Raw genomic sequence first — 20575 nt, forward strand, 5'->3', positions numbered from 1 at the left:
AGAGCATTTCATAGTCCGTGTCAAGACCCCCTTCTCCTGTATGAGCTGGAGTTCATCACACAAACACTATCTTTGGCCTTCTCCACTCTCTGTCACTCATTACACAGGCATGGGCTTTACTGAACCAATCCCACACTGACCCTCAGCACAGCTGCAGCTATCATGTTTTAACAACAAACACAACGAATTCCATTGAGGATCCAATAGACAACTATGTGACTGTGCACTTCTGGACAAGAATGGAGACTGTCAACAATGACAAAAAAGTGGAAAACTGCACCTGACTAATAGATAATTGATCAAAACTGCCAGAGTGAAGGATGGGCAAGTCTAGTGGGGCCAGAATGAGAAAACTACAATATCAGACTGTGTATTGGTTCAACTGCTTGAGATTGACATTACAATGTGGGAAAATAGACTATGGTGTTTGTTTCTGTAGCAAACGTAGCATTTATCATGTCAAGCGAGATTCAAACCAGTCAAGTCAGTGTTATAAAAAGGGTCATAATTAAAATAACATTGAGTCACTGCCACTTTGAGGCCTGTGTGGTCAGCAGCATGCTGTCATAGATTCCCTGTTGTGATTACAGGGCACATTTACTCTGATTCTGTGCTTCAACAAAACTGCTCTGAGACAACCTATTCTTATCCATCACTGTCTGCACTAGCATTGGTAGTTACAGCATCTTGTCAGGCTCATTTGCATAAAAAATGCAGAATTTTCCCCATTTTCTGCTCTGAGAATTTTTGGGGAAAATGTACGGAATTCTATTTAGCATGGTAAAATGTGTTAAATCGAGCCAAGATTACTACAGTTTTATCGATAGCTAAATATTTTTTTTTTGCTAAAATCTTTAATAAACAACCCACACGGTGTGGTGGATGTGCATAATTTCGTGAATGATTCATTGCATTCGAACACTATGCACACAGCTTTCGGCTAAGTTTTGCATGCACAGATTCTGTGTGGGCCTGTGCAATGCTATCGATCGCTGCCACTCATGTCACCTCAAATCTCCAATTTTCATTCAAATCAACTGACCTCTGGTCAGGTGATGTAAGCTTTGTAAGTGCAAATCGTTGTCAGTATGAATATCACTGTATATGTATATATATATATATATATATATATATATATATATATATATATATATATATATATATATATATATATATATATATATCTTTCTTTAAAGGAATAGTTCACCCAAAAATGAAAACTCTCTCATCATTTACTCACCCTCATGCAATCCCAGATATGTCTGACTTTTTCTTCTGCTGAACACAAATTATGATTTTTAAAAGAATATCTCAGCTCTGTAGGTACATACAATGCAAGTGAATGGGTGCAAAAACTGATGCCCTGAAAAGCACATAAAGGCATCATAAAAGTAATACATATGATTCCAGTGTTTGAGTCCATATTTTCAGAAGTGATATGACAGGTGTGGGTGAGAAACAGATCAATATTTAAGTAATTTTTTGCTTTAAATTCTTCTCCCTGGCCAGTAGTGGGTGGTTTGCATGCCAAATGTGAATCACCAAAAACACAAGAAGAAGAATGTGAAAGTGATAAGTTTCTCACCCACACCAATCATATTGCTTCTGAAGAAATTGGATTAACTTTATGGTGACTTATGTGATTTTTGGAGGTTCAAACTTTTGGCACCCATTCACTTGCAATGTATGGACCTACAGAGCTAAGATATTCTTCTAAAAATCTTAATTTGAGTTCAGCAAATGATAGAAAAGTCTGGGATATCATAAGAAAGAGTAAATGATGAGGGAATTTTCATTTGTGGGTTAACTATACCTGTGTGCAAGACTAAATCCCATTTCACACACTTCTACAACGCAAGTGCATACTTTTACGTGTAAAGTCAGCCAGTGAATTAGTATTGGGAAATTCTACAATATCATAAAACTGCACCTTAGTACCACATGAGAGAACCATTGCAAATCGATCATCTTGCACAGCGCAAAGGGTTGTGGGCAGTATTAGTCCAAAAAGCATGCACAAATGAAAACTTTAAACAGCACCCTTTAAAGTAGCACAGCATCTGAGAACTTTTGGTTTACTATTTTTAACATGTGATTTGGGACACACCTTTCCCAATCTTGCATTTTATATACAATATAGAATGTATAGAATAGTATGCGAATTGGGATGCACTCCAAGTGTGCAAATCTGGAGAACAGTTTGCAGATTATGCAATTATGATGTCATCTAGGGGTGGAGGGAAAAAATGGATTCTGTTACAATTGGTGATTCAATTTTAAAATGGTCTCCCTGATGAAAAATCTATATTTTATTTAATTTTTAAAAATGACATGTTTAGCTTAACACTAATACGACTGATAGATAAATATAGGAAGAAATATTCATGCAGAGCTCCACGTGAACAGGTTTTCTCTAGATGTTTTGTATCTGTAATTCTTTACATTTAGTCCTTCAATCAAATTGCTGCTTGTTGACTGTCAGACGTCAAATCCTCTGCCGTGTGGGTAATGTTCCTGTGATTATGCATAATATAGGTTTATTTGTGAGGTGTTGTGGAGAGTATTTGTCAGGAGTCCTTCTTCTCTCTAATGGAGCTTTTCGTGTTTCTTTAATAGTTTTGTGAGATAATACGTTTGTTATTTATCCCTATGAAACACATCTGATTGGGTAACATGGACATAATGCAGCCTAATTATACATCCTTAGCACTGACTAGTTGACTAATAGCTCAGGAAATGAACCAACTGGACAATTGGTCAAATTAAATTATTATTTTTGCGTATCCCTAACTTTTACCTGCAAATTCTGTATTACAGAGTGAAATAAATAGTCATTTCAGACACAATTGTTCTTCAATAGACAAATCACAATACATATCAAATCTGCAGTAAATATCATTGGAATATAAAATCAGGAGGTCTGTGGCATTCCCAGCCCTAATGTAATCAAGGAGCAGATGAATGCCACAGGGGTGTCTCTTACCCGGATGGCAGCTTTGTTGCAGCACACTTTATTAATGGCGAGCCAGGTGGGCAGATCTAGCATATTCTGCAAAACCTCCTCATCCAGCTCCAGGTTGGTAAGATGGCCCTCCCCTTTCAGAGTGCTCAGATTAATCTTATCTGGGGAGAGATTCTTAGCAAACCTGCAGAAAAGAGAGGAAGAGAAAAGGATGGAAAAATCGGAGGAAAAACATCATTAAGATGAATGAGGAGGAGGGAAGGCAAAATAAGACCATTATGGAGCTCTTTGTGTTTGACTGTTATTACAGTCGACAAGTAAGCAGACAGCCAAGCGGTCATGCTGTTCCCACCCAACCCTTGAGCTGTGTGTGTTCTTGTGTGTGTAAAGACCTTCCATGCTTAATTAAAGCAATAAGGTAAGAGGCTGATCTATACTGGGTGAACATGGGCTAAAGGGTGCTGTTAGAGGAGACACACTGAGGACTGCCAGTAATTCCTTCAGCCGTGGCTATAATACAGCATGGTTTCGATTGCATTATTGCTTTTATAAACATGCCTGACATGACAAAAATATGAAGGACACAATTTTACATTAAGATTTTTTTTTATTAAGCTAGTTCATTAAGGGCCATCCTTCTGCTGATATCAAAATGGCAAAATTGGAAAGATTTAGATGTACATTAGTCATGATGTTATGGTGCCTTTAAAGCCAGTTTGAATTCAGTTTTCTTTAGGAAGTATCTTCAAAACACAAAACGCTGCATATTCGTAATTGACTGACAGGGCAGCAAGACAGCTACTTCAAGTTTCAAACACAACCTATACATTGATTTCCTGACCAACCATGGGCAAGCACCATGATCATTTTGATTGTTGCTGTCTTGAGTGTTTTCTGGTCTCAATAAAAAAAAAAAATATAACATTTGTAACAACTGATCCAGATGGTGTAAGTTGAAGTAAATATGAGTTCAGACTCAAATTGTTCAGTTCTTGACTGTCATAACAATTCAAAGTTGTTAATCAACGTAACTAACCTTGGGCCAACGCTTCATATCATCAACCCACTCTGGTGAGGCGCTAAAGACGATCATCGAGACTCTGTAAAGTACAGTCACTTTGGAGCCACAATTTTTTTATTTGGCTATTTGTACAATTTAATAAGCTAAACATCACATTATCCACTAAAAACATACGCAGATGTGATTGAAAACACTGGAGACTATAAAACAGGCTTCAGCTATGAATCGAGGAACATTTCTGCGATCAGAAAAAAGATGGATATCATGGATTTTAGCATGGCTGGAACTTTGCATTGACCAATCATCATCCAGGACTGGTGACAGACCAGTATATTGGCGAGGACAATATCAGAATAACAAGTGACCATTTGGCCTAGTGTCAGTTACAAATTCTATTTAAAGCCAATTGACAATAAACCTTATCCAAATTCAATTTAAGAGTATTCTGACTAAATATTGAGTACAGAGTAAAGTGTTTGTTTCATTTACAGGACCTCTGACAGACCGATATATTGGTCAGGCTGATAATTGCCCATTTTGAGATTGTCAGACAACTACAGATGAAACTAAATGCCGATAAAATCAATCCATAATCGAGTACAATAAATGGGCTTTCAAAGATGTATACTGTCGTCATGATTAACACAGGCTAATGATTGGGGCAAATTCTATCATGTGACATCATATTTTTGTGTTAATGATAATTTTCCCGACAACATTTTTTTCCAAACCAGTTTTAGGCAACATTTGAAGTATCGACATAAGAGTTTGTGCGCTAGAGTTAAACAGAAAAATATTAAGTCGACATTTGTGAAATTTTAGCGATAATTTGCATTTCCATCAGCTTTATGTAAAGCTGCTTTGAAACTTTGTGTGTTGTGAAAGGCACTATACAAATAAAAATGACAACTTTATTGTGATGCACTAAACGCATTGTTTAATGGATGTGTCCACAACATTTAAACCACCTGCCTAATATTGTGTAGGTCCCCCTCGTGCCGCCAAAACAGCGGCAACTCTCATCTCAGAATAGAATTCTAAGATTCTATTCTTCTCCTCAACAATTGTACAGAGCTGTTATCTGAGTTACCATAGACTATCAGTTTAAACCAGTCTGGCCATTTTCTGTTCACACTCTCATCAACAAGGCATTTTGTCTGCAGAACTGATGCTCACTGGATGTTTTTTTTTTAATTTTGGCACCATTCAGAGTAAATTCTAGAGACTGTTGTGTGTGAAAATCCCAGGAAATTAGCAGTTACAGAAATACTCAAACCAGCCCATTTAACAAAAAGAAATATATAATATTTTTTGTTAGCAGTGCCTTTAAATGAGTGCATATTAACTAGAGATCACTTGAATGGCTTAACCTCATCTGTGCAATGCGTGATTATAATTAAATGTTTTTCTTAAATGGTTTTTGATCAACAACTGACTGTAAAGATCAGAAAGGGTATTAAAAAGAGACCGTATTCAATGACATATGGGTTATGTGGATCTTGTCTTAGACACACATTACACGGGACAACATTTCCTTTCAACACGCAGTGATTTAACATTGTTAAATCAATGTAAATACTTGTAAATAGTACAAATTAGGCAATTTAACAATAAATATGTAACAAAAATAATACAGTATATGAAATGTAATATCTTATTTAGTGATTGAATAAATGTATTAGTTCATTTTTAAAAAAGCCAAAATGTGACCAAAATGATGAAAATGTAATAACAATATTTTCCTAATGTACCTAGTTCAAAGGTCCCCTGTATAATTGACAGCATAAGAGCATTAGCTGGGAGAGAATTTCTTTTATACACTGGTGGCCAAAAGTTTGGAATAATGTACAGATTTTGCGGTTTCAAAAGGAAATTGGTACCTTAATTCACCAAAGTGACATTCAACTGATCACAAATTATAGTCAGGACATTACTGATGTAAAAAACAGCACCATCACTATTTGATCAAATCTAGACAGGCCCCATTTCCAGCAGCCATCACTCCAACACCTTATCCTTGAGTAATCATGCTAAATTGCAAACTTGATACTAGAAAATCACTTGCTGTTATGTAAAAAACACAGTTGAAAGCTAATTGGTAGTTAAATGAAGCTTGACATTGTCTTTGTCTTAAGGTCAATATTAGGTCAAAAATGGCAACAAAAAAAAACAGCTTTCTCTAGAAACTCGTCAGTTAATCATTGTTTTGAGGAATGAAGGCTATATAATGCTTGAAATAGCCATAGAAAACTGAAGATTTCATACAAATAGGTGTACACTACAGTCTTCAAAGACAAAGGACAACTGGCTCTAACAAGAAAGAGATGTACAACTAAACAAGAGAATAAGTACATCAGAGTCTCTAGTTTGAGAAATAGATGCCTCACATGTCCTCCGCTGACAGCTTCATTGAATTCTACCCGCTCAACACCAGTTTCATGTACAACAGTAAAGAGAAGACTCAGGTGTGCAGTCTTATGGGAAGAATTGCAAAGAAAAAGCCACTTTTGAAACAGAAAAACAAAAAGGTTAGAGTGGACAAAGAAACAGATATTGGACAACAGATAATTGGAAAAGAGTGTTATGGATCTTAACCCCATTGAGATTTGTGGGATCAGCTAGAATGTGCTCCAGTGTCCACAATGGAAGGTAGCTGCTAACCGCTGAACCAACAGAACATCTTGAGTTGCTTCAAGTGGCCCGTGAGAGAGGGAGTGTGTCATAAAACGGAGTAGTAAGTTCGTTGCTCCAAAGTCAACTGTCCAATGGCATTTTTAAACTCAATTGTCAAATGGAGAAAGGAGAAAAAATCTCGAGTAAAAAGAAAAGAAAAGCCATTGGCAAACAGATGAAAGAAGAAAAAATTACTGAAGCATTTTCCAAATGCTTTTTTAAAACGCAATTTAAAAGAAGGTGCGTTTAAAAATTAATGTGTTATTTCATTGTTACATTATAAACATGAATTAAATACATGATTTATTAATACACAATTTTATTGTTAAATATTATTTTATTTTAAAACATGTATTAAAGGTATAGATCACCCAAAAATAAAAAGTCTCATTATGTACTCACCCTAATGATATCCCAGGTGTGTATGACTTTCTTTCTTCACCAGAACACATTTGAAGAAAAACAGAAAAATGTCTTGGATCAGTAGGTCCTTAAAATGCAAGTGAATGGAGATTTCTCTTTTGAAGATCCAAAAATCACAGATAGTCAGAATAAACGTCATCCATACGACACCAGGTGTTAAATCAATGTCTCCTAAAGCAACACAATCACTTTTGGTGCGAAAAAGATAAATATTTATGTACTTTTTTTTTTTTTACGCTAAATCATGCTTCCGTTCTGCAGCGGTACACAGGTGATGTAATCGCATTGGCATTTGAAACACACAAGAACTGATGCATGTGCATCACATGCCGAAAGAGCAGCGCTGTTTACAAGTGAGGAGGAGGAACGTTGTACAGTGTCTTGGTTGGTTTGGTTTAGATCTGTATTGATCTGTTAGTTTACTCAAAATGGTGCATTTTATGTACTTATTCTGAATGTCTCAGCCGAGTGGAGAATGTGAGATTACATCTGTATCCATGGCAATGCGAATACGTCACACGAGAGACCGCTTGGAATCCACCATCTCGTGAAGTGCTTTATTATAGTTAAAAAGCCCTTAAATATTGATCTTATCGCTTCAGAAGACATTAATTTAACTGCTGGAGTCATATTCAATAGATAAATCACCATCCACTTGCACTTTAAGGACCTACTGATATTTTATACAAATTGTTCTGGTGAAGAAAGAAAGTCATACACAATGTGGATATCATGAGGTTAAGTAAATAATGAGAAGATTTTCATTTTTGAGTGAACTATCCCTTTAAATAAACATGAAAATGTGTCTTTTTATTTGTCCATTTATAAACTGGTGAGCAATGCACAGTTTAATACAGTGAAGAAAACACTTCAGTAGGCAGAAAAACAAAAACATGCGTTACGTTCTTGCATTCAAAACACTTGAAGGAGCGCAAATGCGATCTAAGGGATCTCAAGATGTGTTTAAAGATTGAGTATTATTTATCTTGACACAGTGACCTAAACATTTTATGTTTATGAAGCAACACACCCGACACGTCTGACGTAGGTGTAAATTGATGGGCCCTTAAACAATCCCTCATAATAAATCACCAAATGATTGACAAACTCACTTATGAAATGGATTGCTGTGAACTGTATGCCAATGATTGAGTTATGATCAATAATATGGTAGTAAACAATAAATTGTATTCTAAAGCCGCTTTTTGTATTGTCTTATCAATGATTAACTCTTCTGCCACAAGAATGTAATGCATTTTAACTATCTGAATATATATAATTTATTTTATTTCTTTTTAATATTTAAAAATAACCATGTATAATTATATATTGATATAAATATGTATAATCATTATATATTGAGTTATTGTTATACGAGGGGCTTTCTCAGCAAATATTTGTATATGCGATTAATCAATCAGGACACCATGTAATTAATTTGATTATATATATTAGGGCTGTCAATCCATAAAAATGTTTACTGTATATCTATCAATATTAATTGTATTATATATCAGCATAAGATTGGCCATCAGCCACCTTGCTCTCTACAGTAGATATCAGCATCCGCATATAAAACCCTTATCGGTGGACCACTCAACTGATTTGAAAATAAAATAAAAAAACGGCAAAAGGATCCATGAGTCCATCAGCTTTCAGTAAACCAAGAACACAAGCTTGAGTCAGGGCACCTCCACCTCAGATTGAGCTCTGTGTGCCATTGACCTTCTGTGTCTGAGCAAATGGACCCTGATACATTTTTCAGTTAATGTTTAAAAGCGTTCCCGCAAGGGCAATGTGCACAGAGTGGAGGTTGATAGACTCGCTCATATGTTATAATTTCCTTGGCTCCTTTAGCTTGGCTGGCTAATGTCACAAACGGGTTAGGGTGTGGAAAAATCACTCGCACAAAGCCTATGGTCTGACCAATGTAAACGTTTGTAGGATGGTTTAGTATGGGCTGAAATGCTGCTTTTGTCATGACTAGCCTGAAGATGAAGTGATGATCTGTTTATTTGACGTTGTCTTGAAGCAGTTCTCTTCAGCCCAGTTTAAACACTAGCACACACAATTGCAGTTTAACGACAGCAAATAGTTCTCGTTGACAAAGTTTTAGCCTAGTGCAAGACTAAAAATTATTGTTTTCTTTAAAGAGTCAGTGTTCAGTGTGTTATTAGGTCCCAGACCCCAAAGGTGTAATCTGTATTTGAGAGAACACCCTTATGGGACTTTCCCACTGCACGGTACCGCTCGACTCGACTTTAGTACCACCTCGGTCAGGGTTCCAAGTGAGCCGAGCCGATACTAAATGTGATGTCAAAACTCTGCAGATCACTGATTGGTCAGAGAGAATCGTTAGGAACAGCGATAGCGGTATCATTTGTTCACGCAACTTTTGAATTGTAAAAAGAAATGGCTGTGTGCAAAACCACGCCATGGTCAATAAACGAGGTGCAGACGTTCCTCTCGTTAGTGACGAACTAAACGAAAAAGTCTTTCAGGAAGTGTCTCAGCTGTTGGCCGCACAGCTGAGACAAGGCTACCACCGGACCAAACAACAATGTAGGTAAAAGTTCAATTAAAAGTGACTACAGAACCATCAAGGACCACAACAGCCGGAGTGGTTCAAACAGAAGAATGTGAATGTAGTTCGACCAAATGGCAATGGGAGGGAGAGTGCCCTATACTCGGCCACTGCATTTTTGGGGTCCACGATAGAGGATGGTACGTCTTGTTACGTTAACTCTATATTCTGCTTGAAAGCTTCACTTTATTAGTTGACCAGCTACTGGAAAGCTTGCTTCTAAAACAACTAGGCCACTTTAACCGCTAACAGCTAGCGGTCATGTCATTGTTTATGGTCAGTAATATTTGTGTCGCGTTTAAGATTATGTCACAGCAATAGAGGCGGCGCAACTATGACGATCAGCCTATAATCCCAACCATGTTAAAGCGAAACACTAAACTGCAGTGGAAAAGAAAGTTCAGAAATGTAAAGCGATCAGAGTCGAGTCTAATTGTAACGTGCAGAGGAAAAGTGCCATTAGATGGCCAGTTAATTCGGTTCCATAATTGTCTCCCACAAACTGAATTAAACAAACAGCTCTATATAAAGAGCTATAAGTAGATTATTAAAGCCTAGATATTCAGAGCTAAAACTCTGCACAGCCGAACATTCTAAAAACGATTTATTGACCACTTTAACAACATCTAACATGAGGTAACTTGTGCCTGAAAGCTGTGCTGTGGTAACCACTGGGCTGAAAACCTAGAAACAACCAAATTAACTTTAGTTCATGTAGGCAGTGGTACATGGATAACATCACAGCTTTTGTGCTTCAAGACAAAAGGATCAGTGTCTAAAGGTCTGAAGATGAGGTGCAGCAGTAGCACACCTGCTCACATAACACAGCATTCTAACCAGGTGCAAAGCAATAGAACAAAAAGCAACTGGACATTGAGCATGTTTAAATGCACAACAATGGGCTGGGTAACTTCTGAAATCAGTTTATTCATAAAATCTGACAACGCAAGAAATCGCATTTATATGACATTAGAAAACCTTCTGGTTATTCTCTGGTTTTGCCTTCACTTGCAACATTGCCGAGAGCATGCCGATAAAGGAGTCTACATCTACATCTGCTGATTGTTTTTTTTGCACCGTTAATGACCTGATAAAAGAACATGTGAAGGTGTTTACATGACCTAAACATTGTCATTTTATTAAGGATAATCTGTATTTAATCAGCGTACATATAAAACACACATTTTTCCAGTCGATTCAGTAGTATTTTTTTACTTCGCTGTCCTGATTGGTAAGCTCCGCCCCATGCAAAACTTAAATTGACCAAAAACCTGTTTCACATAACTGCACATTGAACATAAATTAATTTGTTTGGCTTTGATTGTTTTGCTTTTCATTGTGGGGCTCAATGGTGCTCCTACAGAGATGTAAATTTGAATCCAGCCTGCATATTTTCCGGATGCCATTCCCATTCTTTCTCTCTTCACTTTTCTGTGTCTCTTAACCATCCTGTCTAATATTGTTATAACTAATATTGTTGTAAAAATGGAGCATATAAAGACGTATGCTGAATTATTTCTGATTTGAAAGGGAAGAGAGGAGGGACAGTAACCAAGAACAAAAAATACGGAAAGGCAGGGGTGGGGAAGAAATCTTAATTTCCTTTTCCTGACAGAGTCTACCAAGAGTTCTGGAATAAATTATTAAACCGCTGCTGTGCAAAGAGCCCAGTGTGGGCTTGTTCTTCACTCAGCATGTGAAACACAACAAAACAAGAAACAGTGAGTGAGAAAACACGTAAACTTTCATTAATGTGGCAGTTCAATGTGAAATTAGGTTATTGAACAGCTGGACACCTCATTACGTAGCCATGCTCCAAGAATAGTTAAAAATTCATTCAGACATCACCTACCTCCAGCACTAGATATCAGATATCAGGTCAGTCACCAGAACACTCAACCAATACAGTGCCAGCCAGGTAACAGGTGGGTTTAATTCAACTAAACCTGGGTCATCATCACTTTATCAAATGTGTGTTTGTTTTCAGGTCTAAAGTAATATACTTTTATAAAAGGTTTATTTTAATGCTGATTACAAATAAAACTGTGTACACAATAAAAATATATTGCGTAAAAAATCTATTTAAATATTTTTGCTTATGTTGCCAGGGCCGATTTCAAAATAGTTTTGGTTACCAATGACATTGCAGAAATGTGCTATCCACAGTCAGTCTTGATTCATTTATATGTTCAGAAAATAATTTATGATCGTGTGATATCAACATGGCGGCACCCATTAGGCAGCCCAGCTCCATATAAATAAAACAGTATTTATTAGGCTTCTGATTTGACTAGATTCTTCATCTAAAAGGGAGTACAACATTTTAAACACATTTCTCAAAACTATAAATTTCTTTAAAAAAGAACCTAAAACTTGAGGGAACAAATACAGAGTGCACCTTTAACAGGAGTTTTTGAAGAGCAAATCCAATGGGAAGTTGGGCTGGTCAGGTGACAATCCTTTCCTGCATTCCTAAAACAGTGTCTCAAATGTACACTACCAGGCCGGAAAATAAGAGTGGTAGAAAGTAAAACAGAAGAAATAAAGGGATAAATTAAATGTAAGTGAGGGGAAAAATGACAGAAAAGGGAACAATTGTGAGAAGGACAAAGAATAAGCCTCATAAAGAGACAGCGTTATAACTGTAAACAAATTCTGTCTCCATCTGCACAGATACCAGCACTGATGAACTGACATGAGGGAGGTGCCGGATCTAAACAGCACAAGACCACACTTTCAGGTGTCACTCATTCATACAAATCAAACAATAACACAATAAGAACTACAGCTCCATTGACTGGACTGGACTCCAGTCTGGATTCAGATCACCCGAGATGCATCTTAATATGCATCCAGGTGAAAACAGGGTCATAGTGGAATGAGAAAACCAATGCACAATCTGTACACTTTGTTTTACACATTTTTTTGCACTGATTTTGGGGTATTGTTGGCAAATAAGCCCATTTTAATAAACAATTTTAAAACTGACAGTTCTTGAACTGGGTTCTTGTTGATGGATATCAAGATGTGGACAACTCTTGAATGGGATTACAGCCTTGTTATAGTGCAGGGCTCAACGCTAAGACATTTTTCTAGTAGCCCGGAAGGGCCAGTGCTTCAGATTTTAACTGGCCCTGCAAAAGTTTCACTGGTCCCAACACAAAAATGACAAATAGCTGTTTTTACCACCATGGCTTCAAAAATATGTCAGAAGATAAATATTTTTTACATGTCTTATGTTTTTAATACAATGTCCCCCAGGGACCTGGGTAGCTCAGCGAGTAAAGACGCCGACTACCAGCCATGGATTCGCAATCACGAAATCCCACAACAAAATTCATTAAGTGGGGTTTTTTCTACACATTGGTAATAGTTGTTACTATGACACTTGAAAAAGACCTAGGACAGTGATAGGAGAGTGCGCTCTGTGTCTGCACGATCTTGTGCGTGCACGCGACGGAACCTTGGCGCATCCAGTATATATGTGCGTTTACGCATCTTTGCGAGATAAAAATACTCGCGATCGCTCTTCGGTTAGAAGACTTCGTTCACTCAGCGTAATCTCGCTTGTTGTTTGCTTGCACTAATGTTATAAATGCAGCACTGGCCCGATCAGCAACTGGCCCAAATCTTTCTCACACTGGCCCCGGGCCATGGGGTAGTACTTATTGTCGAGCCCTGTAGTGACTTCCTATTCTGATCATTTATTTGCACCAACAACACCAAAAGGAGAGCTCCAAATAGTTGAAATGCAGCAATTATTCACTCAGGCCCTGTGCAACTGCCACAAACACATGCTCACAAACAAACATAGCCTGGCATCTAGTCAATGCTTCGGGATAACACATCTGTGGAGTCTCTGAAGTCACATTATTACGGCAATCCTGAAAGCATTCGGTCATCCTAAAATCTCCCAAACATTCACTCCATCTCAGTAAAAGGTTTTAGGCAAGTCCCAATAAAATTAAGGTGTTTTCTCCTCCACTTAAATTCGGGACTGAAACAATAAGTGTCTGACGTGAGTCATTTAAAAAAACAACACCTGAGAGACAGAACAGCTGAGGAAGGTTGGCATGGTGATTGCATCAACTGCAGCAAAGATGAACAGCACAACAGCATTAAAAGAACAGCAGGTTACATCAGTGAGGGGTTTCCTCCTGACAGAGTTTGATCAACTCATGCTATAGATAGAAATATCATTGTTCATTCAATTCAAACATAGACCTGCTGGCATGTGTCCAATAAAACATGAAATTAACTCCCAGCGGACAGGAGTTGAAATACCATGCTTAAGGCCCAGGTATACTTCGTTTTTGCATGTTCCGGATCGCCTTACGCCAAGTCGACCGTGTTGCCTTTGTGAGAATCCTTTTCTGACCGTGAACAATGCATTCGCCGCATGCACACTACAACTGCTTTGTGACACTCTTTTAGTACTGTCAATAGACAGCACATGCTCAGATGACGTGGACATCTGAGGACCATGTGCGTGAGTCAAGAAAATCTAGGAGGCACACGGTCAAGCCACATGGCCGTGCTGATGACGCAATTTGCGTCATATATATACTGTGCACGGAGCATTCCACAACGCGAATACCCGAAGTATACTTTGGCCTTTAGAGAAACAACAATGCATACTAAAGCTCTCTCTGTCACCTTCTAACACTTAAGGCCCGGATATACTATGTTTTTATACATTCCCCATTGGGCCGCACCCCGTCAACCACCTTGCCTTTGAAAGAATACTCTTGACCGCAAGCCAATACCAATGCAGTTGATGCATTCACACTACAACTGCTTTGTGATACACTTAAGTACCGTCAATGGCAGGCGCATGCGTCGACGATATACACAAACGAGGACTATCCGTGTGTTGAGAAATCTGGGCGGCACGTAGACTGTGCGGATTACATAATTTGCATCATGCATACTGTGCGGAGTGATCAGAAACGCAGACAACCTAAGTATACTTTGGCCTTTGGAAGCTTAAACAACATAATCCAGATACCAAAGGTCTGAATCAATGAAATTAAAAAAAATTCACAAGCAGCCATTTTAACAAACCCATAAAATTGTTTGATGAGTACAGTTTTCTTTCCTGTGTTGACGTTTTTCCTATTGAAACAGGAAGTGGGTAGAGCATATAGAAGGGCTTGTGCCTTTTTTTAAATATGTATTAGTTTCTCTTACAATGGTGAACAATTTTAAACATGTACTACTTGCTGGTGGTAGCTAGAAGGTCACATTCACACTAATACATTTTGAAACTTCCGTTTTCAGTTTCCTAACATCATCGTTTTACAAATCAGATTTCGATTAAGTAAAACACAGAAACGCACTATATGCAAGTACAAGAACGTGGACGCATCTTGCTACGGAAACTCGATTTCGCTTTCGGAAATGTGATATTGAATTTTTAAATGTGTCAGAGTGCCATTCATTACCCAACACTCATTGCATTTTCAGTGTTGCGGCACGGGGCAATATAGCAAGATTAGTGTGAACTGTCCGCTTTAATGGTGAGTTTTTTCTGTGGTCATGATCAAGAATAATGCTGAGCAACCAAGTAAAAGTCTATATATTAGACTATACATTGCCTCTCAATTACACAATCACCTCATTGTCAATGATCTTTTTGAGTCATTTCAGTCTGGTTTTCGTGAATTTCATAGTAAAGAAACAACTAGTCAAGGTCACTAATGACTTTTGAATGGCTTCAGACTCAGGCTCTTGTTCTATTCTTACCCTTCTTGATCTCAGCGCTGCATTCGACATTGTTGATCACACTGTTTTACTCACCCATCTTGAATCTGTCTTTGGTGTTTCCTGTACTGCATTAAACTGGTTCAGGTCCTATCTCTCTGATCGTAAGCAGTTTGTCTCTCTAATGGCACTTTTGCACTGCACGTTACGATTCGACTCGAACTCTGCTCACTTTACTTTCGTAGTGGGATTTTACTTAGTGCCGCCTCAACGTGGGTGGGATTATAGGCTGATCATCATAGTCGCACAGCGACATCTTAAACACGACACAAAACAATAAACAATAACACGACCGCTAGCTGTAAGCTACTAGCTCATTTTGCTGCATAAAGCAGTTGCTGCATGGTGGTTTTACACAAGTGTAACCGTTAATTTGGACAGGTTGTTTTAGAAGCAAGCTGTTCAGTAGCTGGTAAACTTAATAAAGTGAAACTTCAAGCAGAGTACAGAGTTAACCTACCATCCTCCATCGTGGTCTCCAGCCATGGCTGAGTCCAGGGCACTCTCCCTCCCATTGCTCACCGGTCTTTGATATCATCCATTTGGTCGAACCACTTCTACTTTTCCTTGATGGTTCTGTTGTCACTTTTAAGTTGTTGTTTTTTTTTTACTTTTTCCTACACTGTTGGTAGGTCCGGTGGTAGCCATGTGCGGCCAACAGTTGAGACACATCCTGAAAGACCTTTTCGTTTTTGTTCATCGCTAATGAGAAGGACGTCTGCACCTCGTTTATTGACCACGGCGTAGTTTCGTGCACAGTCGTTTCTTTTTACAATTCGAAAGTCATGTGAACAAATGATACTGCTATTGCTGTTGCTAACTTTAAAACTAGCAGGTTAATGTCCCATATCGCAAATCCAGTGACGCTGGTAGTGACGATTCTCTCTGACAATCAGTGATCTGCAGGTTTTTGACGTCACATTTTGCATTGGCTCGGCTCACTTGGAACCTCGACCGAGGTGGTACTAAAAGAAAGTACCAGGTACTATCCACAGTGGAAAACCCCCAAAATGCAAGCAGAGTCAAGTCATACCATACAGTGGAAAAGTCCAACGGGTGGATTCAGGTCTGAGATTGTTTCAGTCCACTCTGGTGTCCCACAGGGTTACATTTTTGGCCCTTCACATTTTAATATTTCTATTTGTCCTCTTGGTCAGCTTTTAAGATCACTGGATCTTAATTAACATTTCTAAGCAGACGACACAGAAAATTTGGCAGATGCCTTTTTTTCAAACTTTATTTCTGAGATAAAAACTTGGATGGCTCAATTTTCTTTGTCTTAACAGTACTAAGACGTTATGCTTATTGTCTGGCTCCTTAACTCGGTCCATTGAGGCCTCAGTTTTGGAGCTTCAACCAAAAATGAAAAGTCTTAGTGTTTTATTTGTGGCAAATTTGTCATTTGATACTCATGTAAAAAAATACTACATTTAGAGAGCATTGGATTGGACAAGAATCTGTGCCGTTTAGTCCATTTTATTCCGTTTTAGTCCGTTTTCTCAGAAGTAAATTTTTCACTGCTAATATACATTAACTAAAGGTACAACTTTGATTTCATGATGTTAGCTGATATGCTGGAAATGTGCAGCACAAGGTGAAAGACAATGATAGCAGGAGTGATTGAACAATGTGATATTTTGTTATTCTATGTTTAAAATAATTTTTGCAATATAATGTTTAAAACCAATTCTTCAAGACTGTGTGAATGTGTGTGTTTGCAGGTGAAATAACCAAACTCAAGCCTAAACAATAAGGCAGAGGAAATGCAATGAGGTGCTTTTGGTTTAACTTCTGTTTATGCAACAGTATTATTAAAGATTTGCCTTAATATATGGATCATCCTGGTTCTGTTTGAGTCGGAGTAACAGGAAGAGACATTTATCAGCATTTTTACTGAAAACTGCTAAAAAACAAAAGAGTAAGTTGTTAATCAATGGAACATTTTTTTTTTTAAAAGGACATATCTGAAGGTGTGATTTCATGTCAGAACATTCAACCAGGGATCTGATAATTATTTTCTTTATGCAGATCAACTCTGGTCTTGGGAATAACATCCTCTGATGAAAACCTATTTTTAGTCCATGTCAACATTTGTGCTGTGTGTATGAATCCAGAAAAAAAAGGAGTAAATTTAGCCTTCCTTAACACCATATCAGTTCTTACACTGATTTTACAATGAATGACCATTAGCACACACTGAGTGAGAGAGAAAGGACACTTTGTGCCTCATCTTCTAAAATAGGGGCCCCAAAAGCTGGAAATACAGGCCAGACATGTTTCATTCATCTAAAAACTGCCTCTAGCCCCAATCTGGCTTCTTCGGGGCCTTCCGTTTAGAGACATCCTCTGAATTTGGCTCAGGAACACTAAATGTTATCTATAACCATAACTGAGGATATTAAGTATGAAAGCTTGTTACTGTGCAAATCAAAGTCTGGGCAAAGTCCCACACCATAAAATGAATTCAACATGCTGCCATAAACAATAAGTCAAGATCCAGGGAGTGCATGCTATCCATTTTTCAGAGGCCTTGAGTGTCACCGTTCCCACAAAAAATAAATTAGAGGGTGCAGCCGAACCTGCACAAGCCCTAAACAAGTCCATTTTGAAGGGAAGAGCAGTAAGTTACAGCCCTAATGCCAGACAAAGGACATCAATGCTTTCCCCAGCCGCCATTCCATGCCATCATTCTTTATCTTATCAAGCTGAATCGTCAACAACGTGCACCTGAGCTATTGTTTAACAAATGTACAAGAATGAGGAATGCTATGGGACCAAAAATAACCATCTCACCAAATGCCCTTAGTGTAATTTTGAATGAGCAGGTGTAGTATTTCATCTGGACTCGCTCTACAGAGGGAATAAATAATGCAGGTAGGTTGGACTCAAGAAGAACCACAACAATGGCTCACAATTGTAAAATGTGCATTTGCCCACAATGGCAAAACATTGTTTGTGTTGAACCCAACCCTCATCTAACAATCCCTCCGGACTTAAACCAAGTTTCCAAAACAAACTGAACAGATCTGACCTGGTATATACAAACGTAGTTGCTTTGATGGCTGTTTAACAAGTGCAAAGGTGCCATTGAATAACTGCAAACCAGGTTGATCCAATTGTGTAACTAGGTTTGATGTTTAGCTAACCTCCACCAGGTGATGCCCTCTGTTAAGCAGATGCTATACTTAAGGTTAGAAATGGGGTCATGATGTGAAGAGCGGGGTTTCCATCTGCATAATTTTATGCGCATTTAGGATATTGCATTAAAAAAAAAAAAAAAAAAAAAAAAAAAAATCGCTGGATGGGAACACCAAGATACGAAAAAATAAAAAACTTGATTTTACAAGATGCGCATCAAAAAAGTTGTGACTGAATATCTCGTTATGAACTAACTGATTAACCAGCGGACCAATCATCACATCTAAAATGTTGCTTTGGTCTAACTGAAATAACTGTTTCTAGAAAATCCAAAGCCTGTAAAGAGTTTGCAGAGAAAAATAAGTCAAATACATATTTGAACTGTACCAAAGTGCAGGTTTATTGAAACTTTTGAAAAATCTCATAGATCTGCACAGTAAAGTCATAATGATGGAGGAATGCACACACATAACTGTCGATTATACACATCCCATCGTTCCCAGAACTGTGACAAGCTGTCACTCCCAGACATGATACGTTTTTTTTTACAGTGTTTTGTCTGCATGTTCTAAACAGAGTATTTTAATAATAAAAAAAGTCTCAGTGGCTACAATTTCCCTGGATGTTATGATTTTGTTCTTTTGAACACACGGGATGGAAAACATGGCTTTAACCGCACATTGTTTTTGCAATATAATGGTGAATCCACTAAACAAACCGTTAAAATAGATAGTTTTGCAAACAAGAAAATTCTGTCATTTACTCATCCTCATGCTATTCTAAACCCAGATGACTCACTTTCTTTTCTTGGGAACACAAAAAGCAATAATTACAGCCTCAGTCCCCATTCACTTTCATTGCATCTTTCTTCCATACAATGAAAGTGAATGGTGACTGAGACTGAACAATCTCCTTTTGTGTTCCATGGAAGAAAAAAAGTCATACGGACATTAGAAAATCACGAGGGTGAGTAAATGACAGCATTATGATTTTTAGGGTGACCTTTCATTTTAGAGGTGCATTCAGTAATTTTTGTATTTTTGTCATCTTGGACTTAAAATGGCACTTAAAGGAGACCTATTATGCCCCTTTTTACAAGATGTAATATAAGTCTCTGGTGTCCCCAGAATGTGTCTGTGAAGTTTCAGCTCAAAATACCCCATGGATAATTTATTTTACCATGTTGTAAATGCCTCTTTTTGAGTGGAATCAAAAAAACACTGTTTTCGTGTGTCTCTTTGGGTCTCAGCAAATGAGCTGCTGCTCCCTGCCACTGACAACTCTGGTCTCCATGAATACAACCAGAGACAATGGTTACTTTAGCTGCATTAGCCATGGAATCAGCTAACAAGCACATTCAGAAAGATGATTTGCAAACATTCACAAAATATAAAGTGCGATACTTACATCTTCAGGATATAAAGCTGGAACATGAACCGATCCATGCTTGAGAATTTTTTTTAATCCAGCTTTATATTGACACGCATTCACAAAGCAGTCCGGTGTAAAATGATTTGCACAAACATACACACAATTTTGTATTTTTTGGGGCATAATTCCTTCAAAAACAAAACTTGTCCACTGCGTCTTCAGTGGCTCTGATGCCGGGAGTACATGAAGACTCTTATGTTCACTTTTACAGACAACAACAGAACACTTATGATGCTTACGAAGCGGAGACATTATTCTTCTCACTGTATCTGCTCCAGCGTGGAAAAAAATGGCAGACTGTGTGTAGATCACTCAGGGGAGGATCTATGATAATAGGGTGGAGTCCGTCACCAGTCGTGGGTGAGGCCTGCTCTAAAGTGACGTCACGAAAACAATTCATTATGACAAACTGTTTTTGATTAATAGAAATATAAGAAAGAGTGGGTGGACTTTTAACATTGTAGGGTGGTTGTGTACACACAATGCCGACTCACAATTATGCAAAAGTTAATTTTGCATAATAGGTCCCCTTTAAGGCTCAAGTACATTTTGTGCGACCGCATTGCGGATTGCTAAGAGC

The 20575-nt window shown here is 37.9% G+C and overlaps 1 protein-coding gene across 2 annotated transcripts in view; it reads right to left on the reverse strand.

Moving 5' to 3' along the window:
- The window catches only part of LOC127639019 (UHRF1-binding protein 1-like), a 49297-nt gene that overhangs the window by 27553 nt on the left and 1169 nt on the right, over positions 1 to 20575 (reverse strand). For both annotated transcript variants that reach the window (XM_052120829.1, XM_052120830.1), the window contains exon 2: positions 2984 to 3146. In XM_052120829.1, coding sequence (XP_051976789.1) covers positions 2984 to 3146 — 163 coding nt within the window. The remainder of the gene's footprint in view (positions 1 to 2983; positions 3147 to 20575) is intronic.

Source organism: Xyrauchen texanus, chromosome 47, assembly GCF_025860055.1.
Source record: "Xyrauchen texanus isolate HMW12.3.18 chromosome 47, RBS_HiC_50CHRs, whole genome shotgun sequence".
In the NCBI taxonomy this organism is placed as follows: domain Eukaryota; kingdom Metazoa; phylum Chordata; class Actinopteri; order Cypriniformes; family Catostomidae; genus Xyrauchen; species Xyrauchen texanus.